Source organism: Dama dama, chromosome 7 (genome assembly GCF_033118175.1).
Source record: "Dama dama isolate Ldn47 chromosome 7, ASM3311817v1, whole genome shotgun sequence".
Classification (NCBI taxonomy): domain Eukaryota; kingdom Metazoa; phylum Chordata; class Mammalia; order Artiodactyla; family Cervidae; genus Dama; species Dama dama.
In genome coordinates, this window is record NC_083687.1 from 33,593,662 (window position 1) to 33,615,799 (window position 22,138).

The following is a 22,138-nucleotide window of genomic DNA, read 5'->3' on the forward strand; positions in this document are numbered from 1 at the left end:
ATAGAGGAAATCAATAGAATGGGAATGACTAGCGATCTCTTCAAGAAAATTAGAGATACCAAGGGAACATTTCATGCAAAGATGGGCTCAATAAAGAACAGAAATGCTATGGACCTAACAGAAGCAGAAGATATTAAGAAGAGGTGGCAAGAATACACAGAAGAGCTATACAAAAAAGATCTTCATGACCCAGATAATCACGATGGTGTGATCACTCACCTAGAGCCAGACATCCTGGAATGTGAAGTCAAGTGGGCCTTAGGAAGCATCACTACGAACAAAGCTAGTGGAAGTGATGGAATTCCAGTTGAGCTATTTCAAGTCCTAAAAGATGATGCTGTGAAAGTGCTGCACCTAATATGCCAGCAAATTTGGGGAACTCGGCAGTAGCCACAGGACTGGAAAAGGTTAGTTTTCATTCCAATCCCAAAGAAAGGTAATGCCAAAGAATGCTCAAACTACTGCACAATTGTACTCATCTCACACACTAGTAAAGTAATGCTCAAAATTCTCCAAGCCAGGCTTCAACAATATGTGAACTGTGAACTTCCAGATGTTCAAGCTGGTTTTAGAAAAGGCAGAGGAACCAGAGATCCAACTGCCAACATCTGCTGAATCATTGAAAAAGCAAGAGAGTTCCAGAAAAACATATATTTCTGCTTTATTGACTATGCCAAAGCCTTTGACTGTGTGGATCACAATAAACTGTGGAAAATTCTGAAAGAGATGGGAATACCAGACCACCTGACCTGCCTCCTAAGAAATCTATATGCAGGTCAGGTAGCAACAGTTAGAACTCGACATGGAATAACAGATTGGTTCCAAATAGGAAAAGGAGTATGTCAAGGCTGTATATTGTCACCATGCTTATTTAACTTATATGCAGAGTATATCATGAGAAACACTGGACTGGATGAAGCACAAGCTGGAATCAAGATTGCCCGGAGAAATATCAATAACCTCAGATATGCAGATGACACCACCTTTATGGCAGAAAGTGAAGAACTAAACAGCCTCTTGATGAAAGTGAAAGAGGAGAGTGAAAAAGCTGGCTTAAAGCTCAACATTAAGAAAACAAAGATCATGGCATCTGGTCCCATCACTTCATGGCAAATAGATGGAGAAACAGTGGAAACAGTGACAGACTTTATTTTGGGGGGCTCCAAAATGACTGCAGATGGTGACTGCAGCCATGAAATTAAAAGACACTTACTCCTTGGAAGAAAAGTTATGACCAACCTAGACAGCATATTAAAGAGCAGAGACATTACTTTGCCAACAACGGTCCATCTAATTAAGGCTATGGTTTTTCCAGTAGTCATGTATGGATGTGAGAGTTGGACTATAAAGAAAGCTGAGCGCTGAAGAAATGATGCTTTTGAACTGTGGTGTTGGAGAAGACTCTTGAGAGTCCCTTGGACTACAAGGAGATCCAACTAGTCCATTCTAAAGAAAATCAGTCCTGAATATTCATTGGAAGGACTGATGTTGAAGCTGAAACTCCAATGCTTTGGCCACCTGATGCGAAGAGCTGACTCATTTGAAAAGACCCTGATGCTGGGAAAGATTGAAGGCAGGAGGAGAAGGGGATGACAGACAATGAGATGGTTGGATGGCATTACCGACTCAATGGGCATGAGTTTGAGTAAACTCCAGGAGTTGATGATGGACAGAGAGGCCTGGCATGCTTTTGTCCATGGGGTCGCAAAGAGTTGGACACGACTGAGTGACTGAACTGAACTGAACTGAACCCAAGGAGAAAGGTCAAGAATCTCACGTCGGTGAATAAGCAGGCGAAAGTGCAGAGAGGTTCAGAGTCCGAATATTCAAGGCACATTTCCCCAAAGGCCACTTGGCAAGACGCCTTCTCATTTAGCTTCTACTTTGATGAATCTCATTAATGATTACCGAGTCAAGCCCCAGGGTGGCAAAGCATCTGCAGCTGCTTGCGGGCAAAGTTGTAGAGGGTGAGAGCTTGAAGGGAGAGCAGGTTCTAAATTGAAGTCCTTCTTCAGACACTAAATCGGTAAGTCACTTATCTTGGTGTTGCTGTGAAAGACCTCAAAGGGTCCTTTCTGTGTAACAGTTGTATATTTTTGACAATTTTTATATACCCCCAAGTCTCAGGTTTTCTCATATGGATTTTAAAAAAGTGAGTGAAGATATAAAAGCCCCATCTCCTTAATAACATGAACAGAAGAGAGGTAGAAGCAGGAAGCTGAAGTTTTGTGCCTGATAACCCAAAACTTTGAGAAAATGCCAACTGTGGAAGACCTTTCCAATAAACAGGTGCTCTAGTGAAATGTTTAAAGGCAGAGATTTGGGAATTCAATTTGGGGGCTTGTGAACAAACATCAGAGCTTTCATTTACCAATAGGATGAGCTGGATGAAGAGGGTTCATAATATCTCCATCTGGTGTTGATGTGAACTGCCTGGGTTAGTAGTTAATAACTGTGGTTATCATAATTTCTGTTGTTGCAACAGCTGGTAGGACACACAGGAAGAGCTATAGAGTGGTTGTGAAAGAACATTCCGGATAAGAAAGCATTGGCAACCGCATCACTGTCTCTTACATGAAGATTCATTCCCTCCCACTCCCATTAAAGTTGTGCAGGAATTTTCTCCTGGGCAGATTCACAGCAGCAACAGGGCTATGCCCCGTGTCCTGAAGGACTCCAGCCTTTTGTAATCAAATTCATTGCCTTAGTTTCCCACCCAGATCAATTAGGGTCCAGGACTTTGACACAAGACAGAGCTGGGGGTGACTCTGGTCTAAGACAGCATCTAGAAGAATGCTGAGTCAGAGCCAGTGAGATGGTGTGAAATTTAACCAAACAAAAATGGTTGGGGATAGAAGAGGCAATGGAATGGTCACCAGGGCCACCAGCAAATGGTAGGTAGGTTGAAGATAGTTGGAAGGAGGTGATCAGGGAGAATCCTTAAGGCAGGATGTAGAAGTTACAAGTTTTTGGTGGTCCCTGTGGCCTCTCAGATATGTAGACACGGTGCTATTGTTAGAACACCCCCAGCCTTTAAACCCAGGGGGCTCTGCAGGAAGGTAAACCTCAAAATGATTCCCTGTGAACATGACTTCAAACCAGAAACATCTCACAATGCCATATCATCTCTGATTCAGGCAACCAGCAGGGTTTTCTCAACCAATAGTGGGAAATAAGGTAGCTGTTAAAAAATATATGTGAGTGTACATGTGGGTGTAAACACATATATAAATAGAAAACACATATGATATATATGTACTTTCTTTTGCATACCCCTTGGCCTTGGAGGCTAATGGGAGTGAAATTATCCTGGCAACCTCACTGCCAGGGCATCCAGCCAGAAAACTTTCTTGAGGTCACCAAGCTTTCCTGAAATTCAAATACTCCCTTAATAGCCAAATGCTCTCAGAACTTTCCCTTATGTGGATCTCTATTTGCTCTCTATGCTCAGCCACCTGTTTAGCTGTGTGAGTGAATGCTTATAAAATCTCCTGGGAGAATTATCTTCATGTACATGGTCACATCTGCTGAGACTGGACACTCTGATTTCCAAGATAAGGGAAGGCATGCCCTGTTGTCTGGAATAGAGATAGTAGAAAACTGGAAGTACTCTGACATTCAGAATGTTCCAGTCCAAATAGTCCTACAGTAGGGGGATGGTAACGTCTCATAACCACAGAGTTACATTGACTGACATCATAGCAGAACATGGAAGTGAGAATAAATATCACACATGGGGAAAAGCTGTTAATAAAAACAACATATGCTTGTTCATGATTGCCAGGTTGTACAAGACAATGCATCTGGCCACATATTTATTATTTAGTCAAGTATCTCCCAAACAATATTTGCGCTTAAAATCAGGGCAGTTAACCTATGTGTATAAAGTCTATTTTTTTAAAATTGAAGTATAGTTGGTTTACAATATTGCTAGTTTCAGGTGTAAAAGGTCTATTTTTAAAAAGTCCTGGCCATACAAGGGAATTAGAATGTCTCATGCCAAGATCTGAAGAGATACCTCTCTAAAGAAGATACATGGATAGCAAATGAATACATGGAAAGATGCTCCACCTCATTAGAGAAATAAAAATTAAACCATGATGAGATATTACTACACATCTTTCAGAATGTCTAAAATTAAAAAGACCGACCACACCAAACTGTTTAGTATGTAGTGGATCTGGACCTCTCTCATACACTGTTAGTGAGGATGTAAAATGGTACAACCACTTTGAAAAGCAGTCTATCATTTTCTTAAAAAGTTAAACATATATTTATCGTATGACCCAGCCATTCTACTTACAGGTATTTAAGAAAAATGAAAGCACATGTCTAAACAAAGACCTGTGCTTGAATGTTCATGGCAGCTTTATTTTTAATGGCCACGAACTGCAAATAATGTAATTTTTCATCAAAAGGTGACCAGATAAACAAATTATGGTATAACCATGCCATGAAGTATTGCTCAGCAGTAAAAAGGAATGAAGTATTAATATGGGCAGCATAGATGAAACTCAAAATAATTATGCTGAGTGAAATGAACTCCAGCAATGATGGCAATAAACCATATAGCAACCATGTGCTGTCTATTGAATCCTTATAAATCCTTGATGAAGGTGCTGCAGCTGCACTGTTGTTGTTGTCCTTGTTATTAACAACAGATGGGAAACTGAAATACACAAATTTGTTCCTGGTAACACTTGGCGCATTCGGTAAATCACAAGCCTGGATATGAACTAAATAATGCCAAGCTCCAAATCTACCACTCTGAAATTGGCACTTGGTGAGTACTCTAGATCCTAAATAATAAACAGTTCCAAAATTAGGTATGCCTGTTGTATTGAGCCAAGAGTAGGTGATGATCCTCTTCTACCAACCCAGATGGAATGGCCCAACTTTTTTTTTTTGGTAGTCAGTAATATTTAATGAAATTCATCACAGTAGTTTGACAGATAAAGGAACGGAGGCAGAGGTATCTGTATTAATTCGTCTGCTATTGCAAAGTTAAGAAGTATCAGAGGTCCTCTGATTCTAGATCTTGAGATTCTTCCTGAAACAAAGCTGCTTCTGATCACAGGTTAAACAATGTGAATAAATGTTGGACAAGACTCAGCCAGATGTGAATTAGAGTTAGATTACTTTGGCCTACCCTGCCTTGCCAAAGGGGTAGCTGGATAGGAGAGTGGCTGCCGGTCAGGTGGACTACTTGACTCCAAGTGACTCCCACCAGCTTTTGTTTGCCTGTTGCCCACTTTTTATTTTTATTTAATTTTTTTTGTTGCTCACTTTTTAAGTGTTTTAAAGGAGTCTCTTTTCTCATGCCTGATATATTGGATCACACTCCATCACCCTGAGAGGTGAAAAACAGACATCAGAAGAGCAGAACACAGTTACCACTATGACAGAGTTGAGTCCCACAGCAGGGAAGAACTCTCAAGATATACAAGGGGATGAGAAGGTCAGCCCTAGGAAAGGTAAAGTCAGTCTTGACTAGGTGGTTTTGGTATTTCATGGTGGATTTTTACAATGTTGTAATGCGAAGAAATGAATTTGTATCTTTTAAGTTGTATAATTCCTTTTTTGAAATCAAGTATTCAATACTATTATTGTACCTTTGAAAAGACATGAAAGAAACAAATACCATTATTCTAAAAAAGTATTTTACTTTTGATGATTACCTTCTAATATTAATCCATATGCATTACGTTCTTGATGATTGCTACCAAATTGTCTACACATAGTATTGTGTACTCTGCTTGTTATTGCATGTAATATTATAAGCCTAATTACATTGCTTAATTAGGAAAATTTAAAAAATTAATTACAGAAACCTTGAAAAATCAAGAAATGAAAAAATTAATAAGCTTAATTCAACCACTGTGATTTTTTTATTGTCTCTCTTTATATGTATATTTTACATAATTCTGTGATGTATATATTATGTTGTGTATTTTGGATCACACATGTTTCTGTTTGCCTTATAATCATTATTCTTAAATGATACATATTATTTTTCCTGTTTATCCAACAGAGAAAGTATATTTGCCTGAAAATTCTTCCTGGGGTTGTATATTTAAGTTGTGTAGCTGCTTTTTTCTTTTTTTTTTTTGCTTATCTATCCCAGTGACTCAGCAATAAAGAATCCTCCTGCAATGCAGAGGAACTGCAGGAGCTGTGGGTTCAGTCCCTGGGTTAGGAAGATCCCCTGGACAAGGGCATAGCAACCCACTCCAGTATTCTTGCCTGGAGAATCCCGTGGACAGAGGAGCCTGGTGGGCTATGGTCCATAGGGTTGCAGAGTCAGACACAACTGAAGCGACTTAGCACATCATATACATAGATTAACTGATAGATGTAGTTACATAGATATAAAATTGTATATATTATATATAACATATCTGTGTGTATGTGCGCGTGTACACACACACATATATGTTGTTGTTTAGTCACTAAGTCACGTCTGACTCTTTTGTGACCCCATGGACTGGTAGCCCACCAGGCTCCTCTGTTCATGGGATTTCCCAGGCAAGAATACTGGAGGGGGTTGCCATTTTCCTTTCCAATACATGTATATATACATCTCATGATATCCTTTAACATAACACTTGTCTACAGTTGGAATTAGTACTTCCTCAGGCGTTTTTCCTAAGAAAAATACAAATCTGAAGCAATGGTTACAAATATTTCATTTCCACTAGCCATTATCGAGACCTTAGTTTTTAATCTGAACAAAATGAGGCCACATAGAGAAGTTTGAGCAGAAAAGAGTGTGACCAAATTTATGGTATAAGTGAAAGAAAAGAAAGTGAAGTCACTCAGTCATGTCCGACTCTTTGCGACCCCACGGACTGTAGCCTACGAGGTTCCTCCATCCACGGGATTTTCCAGGCAAGAATACTGGAGTGGGTTGCTATTTCCTTCTCCAGGAGATCTTCCCAACCCAGGGATTGAACCTGGGTCTCCTGCATTGCAGGCAGATGCCTTACCATCTGAGCCATCAGGGAGGCCATCATGGTATAAGTAGAGCACTACAAATGCTGTAGAATTCTATGTACATTTTGAATGTAAAGACAACACTGTATTCTAGGTAGATGAGATGTAGGCTATGGAAGAAAAATCAAGGATAAATTGTAAAGTATTTGGAAGGATGGTATTTCTGTCAGCTGAGTTGGAAAGCAATTTGGGTGGAGCAGGATTGGGAGGGGGAACATAGGAATTTAGTTTTGGATCTATTAAGTTTGATTTGTTGATCAGTTAATTCTTAGTGGAGCAAAAATGATGTACCTTAAGTCAATTTGACCAAATGCAGTATTTTTGTATTATATACTGACTTTTAAAAATTTAACATATGAGATGTTGCACCAACATTATTTTTCATATATTTTCACTAGACACAGGAAACCATTTTTAAGGACACATATAGTGGGAATTCCCTGGCGGTCCAGAGGTTAGGACTCTGAACTTCTCCTGTAGGGGACCTGGGTTTGATCCTTGACCAGGGAACTAAGATTCTGCAAACTGCTCAGGGCAGTCAAAAAGACATAAAGATTTAGGACACATATAGTAGCCTATAGGGACCACTTAATATGCAGCAAGCAGCAGACTAAGCCTTTTAAATACACTCTCTAGTGGATCTTTCAGCAATCACATAAGGCAGATCTTCACTCCACCCATTTGTGAACCATTAGTCACCTGGTTTGCTGATAATCCTTTTTAATAGCCTTTGGCCTCTATGATCCCAAAGTACATTGGAGAAATCAGAGGCCACAAGAACTGATAAATTATTAGCTGATCTGATTGACATTGGAAATCATCATCCATTCCTGAAAAAGGAAAACTTTACAAAGATATTATTTTTGAACTCCTCATTCTAATTACAGTGTATTTTCCAGTTTCTTCCAAATTCCTCCTCCTTCCCTCCATTCAACGCAAAGATTCAGAAGGTAAAGCGTCTGCCCACAGTGCGGGAGACCTGGATTCAATCCCTGGGCTGGGAAGATCCCCTGGAGAAGGAAATGGCAACCCACTCCAGTACTCTTACCTGGAAAATTCCTTGGACTGAGGAGCCTGGTAGGCTATAGTCCATGGGGTGGCAAAGAGTCGGACACAACTAAGCGACTTCACTTCACTTTAAGAGAGTATAGCCTTGAGGGAAAGGCTCTTTTGTAAACCTCAAGGCACTTCTTTTCTTGAAGTTTTGAAGACTTCTTGACAATGCATAGTATTATCCTCCTCTCCTACACCATGTCGTCATACAAACCCCATAGGGCACTGGGGTTGTGGCAAAGGTATTCTCATGGAATCATCTGGGACAAAATAGGAGCCACCATATACAGGCAGCACAGTGGATAAGAGCATAGACACCTGAGCTATTCTGTTAGCTGACCTCTCTGCACCTGTAAAACAATAGCAGTAGCTGCCTCACAGGATTGTTGTGAAGGTTAAATGAGTTAATTCTCAGTCATCATGGTACATAACCTACCAGAAATATCTGACATACCTTCTGACTCCCTCCTAGCTATAGCCCCTTACACCTTGGCGTTGAGGTCACCACATTCTTCCTGGTTTTCTCCTATCCCACCTACCCTTCTTTTTCAGTTTCTAGTGCCAATTTCTCCCCATTTATCCAGCCTCCAAGTGTGGAGAACCCTAGAGTCAGTCCTTGGTTATCCTCTCTATTTATTCTCATTTTCTAAATATCATGGCTTCAAGTATTATCTGTAGATTATTAAATCCCAGTGTTATGCCTCAGCCTCTACATCTCTCCTAAACTCTAAAGTTTTATATCCAACAACATTCTCAGCATCTCCTGAGTGCTTAAAAGGCATCCTTGTCTTAACTGCCCAATAATAAGTTCTTTATCACTCCACTGCCTCAAACCTTCTTTTTCCACAGATCTCTTCCTCAGTGAACAGCCAACCCTATTCTTCCTGCTTTTCAGAATAAGAATCCCTCCAATGCCCCTCCCCCAATCTGTAAACTTGAAACCAAGATTCAGTTGCTCACCTACTGGGATCTGCCTGGGATCTTATCATATCTTAGTTCTACAGTTGCCAACCTAGTCCACGCTTCTTCACTTCTCTTCTGGATTGTTGCAATACTTTCTTCCTGGCAATAGCCATCTTTCCTGAAAGTACAAAAACAGATTATTGTAATTTTGTGCTCATTTCTTTTTCTGTTATTTTTTTACTATATTTTTTCATAGTTTGTGGGTGTCAATTTTTTTCTAATGAGAAAACTTATAGGTTTAATTTCAAAATTAAGTGAAAGTTTGCCCTCACTAAAACATACGAGAAGAATAATAAATCTACACCAGTGAACAACTCTTTCAATATTTTAAAATTTATATTATCTATGTATATATGTATATAATGTAGTACTTATAAATTATATAATTTAAGTATATATACATATACATATTTTATTTTTATGTATATATTTACTTTTAATATGTATCATATCTTTATATATTTAACTATGAGTAATTTCAGCAGCCATAGACTATAATAATCTAAGAATTGGAAAGACAAAATTGCAAGAACAGAACTCCCCAGAAAAAGTCAGGGTCTATAAAACTATGGTATAAAGCATCCTTTGACTCAACTCAGTGGTTTCTTCCTTTTGTAATCTTTCTTTCCCAAAGCCAATTAGAAGTGCATTTGAATCATCAGGTGATACCTTTCTGTATTTTAACTTGTGAAAAGTAAATAAAGGTTCCATAAGGGAAATACTAATATACTGTCTTAATATTTCTAGCTTCTAGCATTTGTTCCACTCGCTATGGAATAGCCTTCATGGTACACCTCTGCAACTTCACAATAATGGCACAAAATATTATCATGAATATCACCATGGTAGCCATGGTCAACAGCACAAACCATCAGCCCTCATTTAATGACTCCACTGAGGGGCTGCCTGTCGATTCCTTTGGTGATCCAAATAATTCCCCAAAGAGTCTTCCTGCAGGGGTAAGCAATGAAAGATTCAAGTTATGTTTTTGTTTTTGCTGTTTATTTCAATGTTTATTTTTCTAGAATTTTTTTAAATTTATTTGTTTTAATTGGAGGCTAATTACTTTACAATATTGTAGTGGGTTTTGCCATACAGTGACATGAATCAGCCATGGGTGTACATGTATTCCCTTCCTGAACCCCCCTCCCACCTCCTTGCCCATATTTTTCTAGAATTTATATGTTACAAAGTTTTAATTGAGGAAACTGTGATTTGTAAGTAAGTGAAAAATCTAAAGAAGCTTCTTAAATTATGAAAGAGCCTTCCTATGCGTGGCTTACCAAAGCATTGTCTTTTTCTTTAAGGCCCCTGTGTATGATTGGAACCCTCAAATCCAGGGCATCATCTTTAGTGCTATCAACTATGGCATAATTCTGACACTGGCTCCCAGTGGATACCTGGCTGGAAGAGTAGGAACAAAACGAGTGGTTGGTGCTGCTCTGCTTGGATCCTCCCTTCTTGTTCTTTTCACCCCTCTGGCAGCTGAATTTGGACTAGTTTTCCTCACTGCAACTCGAATACTTCAGGGCATGAGCCTGGTAACCAGATATTTTATAAATATGACTGAATATGAATTTCTCTGTGGGACCATGTATCAACAACTCTATTTTTATTTCAGGGGTTAGTATATGGGGGTCAGTTTGCAATCTGGGAAAGATGGAGTCCTCCACATGAACGAAGTCGACTCTGTGGTGTTGCTGTATCAGGTAAAAACATATAACTGAAACGAGTCCACTACAATCCAACATTCTTTCACTGAGTTCTCTTGACAGTTTGTCTTTTTTGTTTTTTGACCACTTTTTTTTTTCATTAGAAGATTCTTTGTCTTCTGCTTAATGTTGATCAAGTATTTATAAATTAGGGGGATGGGTCCTTTGTCTCTCACATGACTTTCAGCAATTTTCCCCAGGCTGCCATTTGTGATTTGATTTTGCTTATAATGATTTTTGCCATTTTTCAAAAAGGCATTTTGATGTAGTCAAATTGAGCTTTCTTTTATTTTATGGTTTTTGGACTTTGAATCATAGTTAGAAATGTTGCAAAAGCATCCAACCATGGCTTTTATTGACTATGCATGGTTTCATTTTTTTATATTTAAATTTCTGACATACTGGGATTTATACTAGTGTTGAGTGTAAGGCATGGATCCAACTTAATCTTCTTTGGAATTGCTCTCAGTTGTCCTGAGAACAACTTTCAGATAATGATCTGCCTGGACAGTGATAATGATCTGCCTGGAATGAAAACTCCAGAGGAAGAAATATCAGTTACACTAAGGAGTAATGGAAAATGGAAACAGTATGGCTAACACGTTCAGTTCAGTTCAGTCACTCAGTTGTGTCTGACTCTTTGAGACCCTATGGACTACAGCATGCCAGGCTTCCCTGTCCATTACCCATTCCCAGAGCTTGCTCAAACTCATGTCCATCGAGTCAGTGATGCCATCCAACCAATCTCATCCTCTGTTGTCCCCTTCTCCTCCTGCCTTCAGTCTTTCCCAGCATCAGGTCTTTTCTAAGGAGTCAGTTCTTTGCAACAGATGGCCAAAGTATTGGAGTTTCAGCTTCAGCATCAGTCCTTCCAATGAATATTCAGGACTAATTTCCTTTAGGATTGACTGGTTGGATCTCCTTTCAGTCCAAGGGACTCTCAAGAGTCCTCCAATACCACAGTTCAAAAGCATCAGTTCTTCGGTGCTCAGCTTTCTTTATAGTCCAACTTTCACATCCATATATGACTACTGGAAAAACCATAACTTTGACTATACAGACCTTTGTCAGCAAAGAAATGTCTCTGCTGTTTAATATGCTGTCTAGATTGGTCATAACTTTTCTTCCAAGGAGCAAACATCTTTTGATTTCATGGCTGCAGTCACCATCTGCAGTGATTTTAGAGTCCAAGAAAAGAGTCTGTCACTGTTTCCACTGTTTCCTCATCTATTTGCCGTGAAGTGATGGGACCAGATGCCATGATCTTAGTTTTTTGAATGTTGTGTTTAAAGCCAGCTTTTTCACTCTCCTCTTTCACTTTCATCAAGAGGCTCTTTAGTTCTTCACTTTCTGCCACAAGGGTGGTGTCATCTGCTTATCTGAGGTTATTGATATCTCTCCTAGCAATCTTGATTCCAGCTTGTGCTTCATCCAGCCTGGCCTTTCGCATGATGTACTCTGCATATAAGTTAAATAAGCAGGGTGACAATATACAACCTTTGGTGATGGACATCTCTAACACATTGTAGATGGCCAAAGTATAAGTTCTGAATTAGAGAGCCAAGGACTCTTCAAGTCCAGACAACAAGCCATGTACACACACATACACACCCACCTGACCTTATGCCTTTTGAGAGCCCTTCACAACTCCAGAGGTTTAATCTTTGTCATCAGAGCTCACATCCACTGGTAGGGGAGTGGAGGCTCCAGTTTAGACTAAGGAGATTCACTTTGGTTACCACAGCTGACTAAGGGATGTCCTCAAATATAAATAAGAAATGGTCTTCCTAAATCCTCAAAAATTTGGAGAAAATCAAGAGAGTGAAAGAGAGAAAGCAAACTCAAAAACTGCAATTAATCCAAATGAAAAAGAGAAGATTTTAAATAATTAATGAATAATATCAGAGAGATCCAGGGAGATATGTGTATATGACATTCACTTAAAAAAAAAAGAATAGTTGCTAATTAAAAATATTACTGCTAGTATTTTTTAATTGAAATGAGAAATCTGAATACCTATATGAGGATAAGGCCATCTCATCAGTGAACTGGACAAATATTGAGATATTGTTCCAGAATACAGTACAAGAAATTCAGGAGTTGGAAAGCATGAAAGAAAATTTAAAAGACTCAAATGAAGGCAGTGACCTTATAAAAGTGACAACTCCTTTTCTTCTCATTTCCTGTTAAATAGGGACAGAGCACTTGCGATAGGTCAACTGACTGTCTGGAGGAATCTTGGGAACGTACAAGACTGCAAGTTCTAGAGTCCCGCTTGTCTTTGACTTTGCGGAATCTTAGCAGCCCCGGGTAGATGGCCTCCAGAACCTGGTTCTGGAAACGCAGAACTTACGGTTGTCTGGGAGGCCGAGACAAAAAAACATCGGAGGAAACCATGAACAGGTGGAGTGAACTGAACCTACCTGCCTACTTCAGTGATTCTCAGAGGAACTACCATTTCCACTCATGCTGGGGCTCCCTAGTAGGCTGCACTAAGGACAGCATCACTCAGCTCTTGAGGTTGGAGGAGGACTTTCAGAAAAGTATCTGTCCTTAGCAGCAAGTGAAAGTGAAAGTTAATCACTCAGTTGTGTCCAATTCTTTGGGATCCCACAGACTGTAGCCTGCCTGGCTCCTCTGTCCATGGAATTCTCCAGGCAAGAATACTGGAGTTGGTTGCCATTTCCTTCTCCAGGGGATCTTCCCTACCCAGGAATCAAATCTGGGTCTCCTGCATTGCAGACAGATTCTTTACCAACAGAGCCACTGGGGAAGTCCTCAGCGGAAGAGCCCAGCTACTGCTAGCCTCTAGGACAAAATATACTGTATTTTCTTCTAACGGGCCCACAAAGGTATACCTATAGGTAGGAAGCTTTGTAACCACTTGAGGAGCTCAATAAATTAATGAAGAAGAGTAAGCAGACTAAACAGATTTGGTAGCTCATATTTGAGGCAAGTCTCATAGGTAATGGAAACACACATGCATACACACACCTTTAATCTAAGGATCATATATCATACAGCAATGAATATGAACAGCTGAATGCAACAACATGAATAAGTCTTAGTAACATAAATGTTGAATAAATAAAGCATATCATGGGGAAATTGCCTCAATGCAGTGGTAGTCCCAGGTACACAACCAAGCCAGGAATCATGGAATAGTTAGGCTCACAGACAAAAAACAGGTGTTATAATTGCAGTTTGTCAAGCCAATTTAAAACACAGAGTGAGATGTAAGAAGGAAAATGGGGTGAGTTAATACATTTAAGATAGGGTGCAAAGAGGTGGAAAGAACAAGAAGGGCCCAGGTTTTAGACTGATGCAGTGACCTGTCCCCCATTATAACTGGCATAAAGGCAGAGAGTTTAGAGAAAAGAATGCAGCTTTGATGGATGCAGTGGTGGAAAAAGGTACTGATTTCCATCTTCATTGATTTGTGTCCTGAAGTCAGGCAGTCTCATTTCAAATGCTGCCTTTCCTTCTTATTAATTGTATGACCTTGGGGTGGTTAATTAACTTTTCCATGTTTCTATTTCCTCAATTGTAAATTTGGATATTGGTGCTTAAGGAGATAACACAGATGAGATGGTTCAATAAACTGCATGGCCAAATGAGAAGAAAAACATAAGTGATCTTTTTTTTTTAACTGTGGGATCGGGAAAGCTCTTTTAAGCAAATGAGTGTCTAGAAGTCATTACAGAGGAACCTCATAGATCTGAACCCCATGAAAACTTAAAACTGCTGGATTACAAAACACACGATAAACAAAGTTAAAAGTGGGAGAAGAGAACTGCAGCCAGCATGACAGAGGGTTATTTATAACACATAAAGGTTCTATAAATTGCGGCAAAGTGAAAGAAACAAATAAAAAGATTATGAACAGACTTTTCACAGAAGAATTAAAAAATGACAAACGTAGGAGAAATAATTCAACTTCACTATAAAAAGAAAAAAGGTATACTGTTTTATATTCACATTTGGAAAACTATATTGGAATTTTGAGGATGTCCAGTGTTGTCAAGAGATGAGGAACAAGTATTTGTTGGCAACTTAATTTGGTATGGACTTTTAGCAGGATACTTCAGCAGTATCTGTCAAAATAAAAAATGTACAATCTATGATTTAGCAAGTCTACTGCTGATATTTTATATATTTAGAAATAAATTATGTTTATGTTCAGAAGTGATAGTTTAGTTTATGTTCAGAAATTACAATGGCTGTAGAATCTAGAGTGACATGGAAATATTTACAAGACCAGTTGCAACTGAAAAATAAATGTCACGGGACAATAGGTACATTATTGTACCTATGTCCTACTTATTTAAAGTTAATAATAACTCACATACATATATATAAAATCTGACCAGTTAATGTTCACCTGGGAAATTTTAAAAACCTAATAGTCTAGTTTTGAAAAAGTTGTAAAAGGAGAATGTGCCCACATTATATGTGAATACTCTGTAAAGCCATGGAAATAAAAAAGTGTTGTTAGCATATTAATAGGCAAATGTATCTAACTTGCTGTCTACATATTCCATAAATACATTTACAAAGCAACATGTGCATATCAGTATGTACAGAGAAGAAAAGTATGCAATTAAACATCATGTAATAAATTGTAGCTCCTGGTTAACATTAGAGAAAAGAGTAGAAATGGATTGGCGGGGCATTTGGTTCTTTGTGGTAATTTACTTTTACAATAAGCATATATGTTATATGAATTATGTAATTAAAAATTAAAATAGCATAAAAGCATAGTTGTCATCTACAGTGATACTAGGGAACTGCCAGAAAAATGGGTCTTTAGGAGAACCTATGAACTCAATCACAAATTTGAAGTTCATATATATATTCTACCATGCTCATCTCTTTATGGTGATGTGCTCTCTATTGTGTCACCTGTCCTTTTGTAGGCACCTAGTGGGTGGCAGTCCAGCCCCCACGGCCTTATTCTCTCTTTGCAGGATTGCTGCTGGGAACCTCCATTGCCATCCTGCTGGGTGGCATCATCAGTCAAACGCTCGGGTGGCCTTTTGTCTTCTATATATTTGGTAAGCTACTATCTCCCCACTCCCAGGTTTTCATATCTAGGGTGACTCTTCTGATATCTAACTGTGTGTACTTTTCTGGAAGAAATGAGTCAAGATAGAAAGATTCTAGTAAAACAAAATGTCTTAATATAATAGTTGGGAAGAATGAACCTATGCCATCAAAGAATTTGGGAGTTCTCCTACCTATGATGCTGTTAAACTGCCATGATGCATTTTTAAAATATTTAATTAATTAATTTTGGCTGTGCCGGATCTTCATTGCTGCGTGTGGACTTGCTCTGGTCGTGGTGAGCGGGGACTCCTCTCTCTCCAATGCAGTGCATAAACTTCTCACTGCCGTGGCTTTTCGTTGCAGAGCACAGGTTCTAGGGTGCACAGGCTTCAGTAGTTGTAGCACACAAGCTTAGGTGCCCCATGGCACATGGAATCTTCCCCCAAAAGAAATCAAACCTGAGTCCCCTGCATCGGCAGGTGGATTCCCAACCACTGGACCACCAAAGAAGTCCACCATGATGCATTATTAATGCAGAGTGACTGGGCAAAATCTGCTGCCCTAGCAGAAAGTAGGGGACAAACCTGAAAAGCAGTGGTTTGTGAGAGGCAGAAGAATCAGAGTTGAGGAGGTGGAGCTAAGAGCCCTGAGAGAGTGAGGCGGGTAGAGCCAACAGGAAAGAGCACCTAACAGGAGATACCTGCACACCGAGAAAACCCTGGCTATCTGCAGAGTCCTCCTTGATACTCTGCAGCGCTCTGATCTGGGTATACATGTGAGGACAATATCTGAGGGCAGGGGAGGATGGAAATCATTGGAAAAGAGTAAAGAATAGTGTCCCAGTACTTAGAGAGCATCATGGCTAGTGCCTGTTTCCACAAAGCAGACTGAAAAAATGTTTAATTCTTGGCTCATTGAGCAGGATACTCATAAGTGTCTTTCCTCAGTAGTGAGAAATAATTAGCTCCAGGGAACACACTATTGTGGATCTCTCTAACAAATGATGATGATAGATCTAAAAGGATCAGTGTTTCCATGTAATTTAACTGTATCCCAAAACAAAGCTCAAAAATATTTATAGAAATACAAAAATATTTAACACCCAACAAAATATAGTTCATGTTATGCTGAACTCCATAATGGCTCTAACCATAGGTTATCAGGCATGGACAACAGCAGGAAAACATAATCCATAACAAGGAGAATAATTAATCAATCAAAACCAACCCAGAACTGACACAAATGTTAGAATTAGCACACAAGAATAGTTATTGTAACTATATTATAACATAACTCTATTTGTTCAGAAGTTGAGACAAGCAAAACATATTTTTAAAAGACCCTAAATCAAACTTCTAGAGATAAAACTACATTATAAGGATTGAATTAATGACAGATAATACAACAGAAGAAATGATTAATGAACTTAAAAATAACAGTAGAAACCATCCAGAATGAACTACATAGAGTTAGGGGAGCATCTTTCATCTAATGAGGTGACTTTTGGCGGCCTCCTGCATAGCTTCAGCATGGAGGCCACCAGAAAGACCAAGCCATGATTAGAAACTTGGAACTTTTAGCCCCACCCTCCATCTTCCTGGGAGGAGAGGATGCTTCAGATTGTATTAATAATTAGTTATGGCTCAGATGGTAAAGAATCCCACCTGCAATGCAGGAGACATGGGTTTGATCCCTGGGTTGGAAAGATCCCCTGGAGAAGGGAATGGCAACCCGCTCCAGCATTCTTGCCTGGAGAATCCTCATGGACAGAGGAACCTCGTGGGCCACAGTCCGTGAGGTAGCAAAGAGTCAGACACAACTGAGCAACTTAAACACAGCATTGTACACCTACATGATTTAGCCTCCTTAAAATCCCTAAGCTGTAGGGTTCTGAGCGCTTCCAGGTTGATGAACACACCCACATGCTGGGAGGGGAGCACGTGCCCAACTCCACAGGGTCAGAAGCTTCTACACTCAGGACCCTTCCAGATCTCACCCTATTCATGGCATCCAGCTGTTCATTTATCATGAACCTTTATCATGTCCGTTATAATAAAGTGAAAGTGAAGTGAAGTCACTCAGTAATGTCTTACTCTTTGTGACCCCATGGACTGTAGCCTACCAGGTTCCTTCATCCATGGGATTTTCCAGGCAAGGTTACTGGAGTGGGTTGCCATTTCCTTCTCCAGGAGATCTTCCCAACCCAGGGATTGAACCCAGGTCTCCCACACTCTAGGCAGACGCTTTACTGTCTGAGCCACCAGGGAAGTCCCTTTTATATTAAACCAGTAAATAAAAATGAATATTTCCCTGAGTTTTGTGAGCTGTTTCACCAAATTACCAAACTGAGAGGGAGTTGCAGGAACCTCAGAATTTGTAGTAAAGTTGAACGTAAGTGTGGGAATTTTAATTCGGGGACTTATTAGTCGCACTTAGTATCTGAAGTAGGAGGCAGTCTGTGTGAGTGAGTCCTTACTCTGTAGGGTCTGTGCTAATGCCAGATACTGTCAGAATTGGGCTAAATTGTAGGACACTAGCTTGGTGTATGAAGAGAATTAGAGACGTTCTTAGTGTGAAAAACCAACACAGATAGTGTCAGAAGTGTTGTGAGTAGCTATATAGTTTTCCTTTGTTGTTGTTCAATTGCTAAGTCATGTCTGACTCTTTGTGACCCCATGGATTGCAGTACACCAGGTTTCTCTGTCCTCCATTATTTCATGGAGTTTGCTCAAGTTTGTGTCCATTGACTCAGTGATGCTATCTGATCATCTCATCCTCTGCCAATCTCTTCTACTTTTGCTTTCAATCTTTCCCAGCATCAGGGTCTTTTCCAGTGAGTCACCTGTGCACATCAAGTGGTCAAAGTATTACAACCTCAGCTTTAGCATCAGTCCTTTCAATGAATATTGAAGGTTGATTTATTTTAGGATTGACCGGTTTAATCTCCTGCAGTCCAAGAGACCCTCAAGAGTCTTCTCCAGCACCACAATTTGAAAGCATCAATTCTTTGGTATATAGCCTTCTTTATGATCCAACTCTCACATCTGTACCTGCCTACTGGAAAAGCTTGTAGCTTTTGACTATAGGTACCTTTGTCAGCAAAGTGATGTCTCTGCTTTATAATAGGCTGTCTAGGTTTGTCATAGCTTTCCTTCCAAGAAGCAAGTATCTTCCAGTTTCATGACTGTGACCATTTGCAGTGATCTCAGAGCCCAAGAAAATAAAATCTGTTACTGCTTCTACTTCTTAAGAAGTTGAGATACCAAGTTTAATGCCATTTCTAGGGTCTGTGATTTTCATGCACACAAATAATCAAGAAATGTGAAATAATAGGTTCTAGACTTATTTAAAAAGCTGTGATATTCATGTGAATTTTTTGAGAAGTGGAAAGAAGATATTATGAGCAAGAGCTTTTCCCAGGACCCATGCCAGAAAATGTTCCAATTGAAAAGAAATTCACACAGAAGTTTACCAATTTAATCTCTGCTTGCAGGAGGTTTTGGCTGTGTCTGCTTTCCTCTCTGGTGTGTTTTGGTTTATGATGACCCTGTCGCTCATCCATGGATAAACATTACAGAGAAAGAATATATCATATCCTCCTTGGCCCAACAGGTACACATAAAACTCCAACCTTCTCCAGAGGTCTTATATCAGCATCTGAATTTATCAGAGTGACTACGAACATGTGAGCATGTCTCAGATCTTACTATTCTGATTAGTAAATTTGTTTTCAGGTCAGCTCTACTAAGCAGCCTCTTCCCATCAAAGCTATGGTCAGATCTGCACCCCTCTGGTCCATGTGTGTTTGCTGTTTCAGCCATCAGTGGTTAATTAATGTCATAACTGTATATGCACCAACTTACATTAGCTCTGTGTTCAACATTGATATTAGAAATGTGAGTATATTTCCCTCCAACCATTTCTCCTGTTTGCATGACTCTCAAATTATTCTGTCTTCACAAATCATTCATCTAGAAAAATTTATCTTTTATTACCAAGAACTAATTTAACAGTAATGTGAGTAGCTTTTCTGCAGGTATGATGGAAGGGACCACTGATTTTCTTAGGAAAGTATGATTTCAGAGTTGTCAGTAGGATTATTAGTGATTTATCAGTATAAGGTTGTGGTCTCACGGCCTTTATTATGATGGTTTACTCAATGTTTTCCCTTCAGAGTGGTTTCCTGTCTGCCCTTCCTTTCATTATTGCCTGGGTCGTTTGCCTCCTGGGAAGTTACCTGGCAGATTTCCTTCTGACCAAGAATTTTAGGCTTGTTACAGTGAGGAAAATTGCCACAGTTCTAGGTAAGAACAGGGCCAAAATGTCTGATAATTCACAAGGCATACAACATCCAAAAATGTTTATTGCTTAATTTGTCTGTTCCTCATTCCTTAGGAAATCTCCCCTCCTCAACATTCCTTTTGGTTCTGCCATTCATTGCCTCCAACTATATCATAGCAGTGAGCCTTCTGACGCTCTCCTGTGGACTAGGCCTGTTAAGTCAGCCAGGGGTCTATGTCAATGCCTTAGATATTGCTCCAAGGTAGGACTGTAATCTCCACTCTCATTTTCCTATTTTCTGAAAAAGATTTAGCCTGCTGACTTCTGGAAGCCTCAAACTTTGCAAAATTATAAATCATGGGCGATTATGATTGTGGCCATTTTCAGGTATGTGGAGGGAAGGGCATTATTGATTTGTCTCAGTGCCTTTCATTGGACATACACAGAGCAAGTCTTTTTGACATAATTGCTATTAATATATGATACATTCCGGGGCTGAAGCATGCTGCCAAACAAATGTGGATCTAGCCTGAAACATTCCTGTCACCCACAGGCATTCTAGTTTTCTCATGGGAATGTCAAGGGCGTTTGCACAGCTATCTGCTGTCCTGGCACCCACTGTCAGTGGATTTCTTCTCAGTCAGGTAAGGTTTTCTTGTCAGGGTTTCTTAAAATGCTCTGCCAAATCCACTCATAACGATAATAGCTTAAAAAACATTTTCACATTTTGGAGAATAAAATTAAATCATGAGTAACTTTGTCATGAAGATCAACATAGCAAAGGAAAATACAGAACAGTTTCTTTCGTGACCTCATTCTGAAACCAAAGCACTCACTGGTGATCCGCTGGTAATTTCCAGTCTTCGAAATCACACAGTGACATACATGTCCTATGAGAAGATGATGAATCCATGCATATATGCAACTTGTCATGTCTTCTGCAACACTTTGAAATTTTCATTTGCATAACAATACAAAAGCAAAGAGATAATGAAAGCAAATATGTTTAAGTGTCTGATATATACAGGGAGTATTATAGGTATTTCATAAACAGTAATCTAAGTTATTGATTCTCATACTAATTATGAAAACAAAGTATTAATATCCTCATTTCCTAATGATTAAAATATGATAGAATATGTCTTTCCACTGAGAGGATGTAGAATCAGAATTCTTCTTAGACCTATCTAGCTTCAAAACCCACAGTTGTCTTCTTGCAAGATTCTTGCACTGGAGAAGAAGAAATTTTATTAGTGTATATATATATATGTATGTAAATATGTATATAGAGAGAGTCATGATTCGCACAAAAGAGAAAGTGTTTGGCACTTTGATAAATAATGACAAATGCAATTCTGGAGGTTAAATATAAAAGTCTCTGAGTCCATTTTTTAAAAAATTAATTTATTTTAATTGGAGGCTAATTACAATATTGTAGTGGTTTTATGAAGAACATTCTGAATCCATTTTGAAATTCTTTCCATCAAATTATTAGGCTGTGTTTAGGAAATGAATTTTTACGTGAAGATCCACTAGTGAACATTGTCTTCTAAACTATTAATGTGAGTTTCATAGGAAAAGGGAATTAAAGGGGTAATACTTACTTGAACTTTTGTTTCCTCAGGACCCCGAATTTGGGTGGAGGAATGTCTTTTCCTTGTCATTCGTCATTAACACATTAGGACTGATCTTCTATCTTATCTTTGGAAAAGCAGATGTCCAAGACTGGGCTAAAGAAAGAAAACTTACTCATTTATGAAGGTAAAGAGTAATGATTTCATCTATGGTTAAAACCACGAGAAGCACTATTTAAACTTAATTTTTATTTTACATTGGAGTATTACATGTTTAACTCTATGTCATTTTTCTTTCTTAGTTACCCCACTTTGGATGGAAAGTCATTAGGTACTTTATTTCATAAATGAGAAGGCTTCAGTGGTGGACAAACAGAAAAAATTTTCTTTGCTGTAGCTCTTTTCAAATCTGAGAGCATTTCTTTATTTTACTCAGACTTCTTTTTGAGGAAAATATAAGATGAGTGAAAATCCAAATAAAATGATAGCCAAGAAAAAAGTTGTCATCTTCATGGA

General features: G+C 39.0%; 1 protein-coding gene across 1 annotated transcript; it reads left to right on the top strand.

Moving 5' to 3' along the window:
* The first annotated feature begins 3,656 nt into the window (after positions 1–3,656).
* On the top strand, positions 3,657–21,807 carry SLC17A3 (solute carrier family 17 member 3). The gene is made up of 12 exons (XM_061146297.1): positions 3,657–3,714; positions 5,358–5,474; positions 9,757–9,968; positions 10,317–10,550; positions 10,631–10,718; positions 15,689–15,775; positions 19,261–19,379; positions 19,502–19,663; positions 19,942–20,071; positions 20,163–20,310; positions 20,602–20,692; positions 21,673–21,807. The coding sequence occupies exons 1-12, from the start codon at positions 3,657–3,659 to the stop codon at positions 21,805–21,807; spliced, it is 1,581 nt and encodes a 526-aa protein (XP_061002280.1).
* Positions 21,808–22,138: the final 331 nt, after the last annotated feature.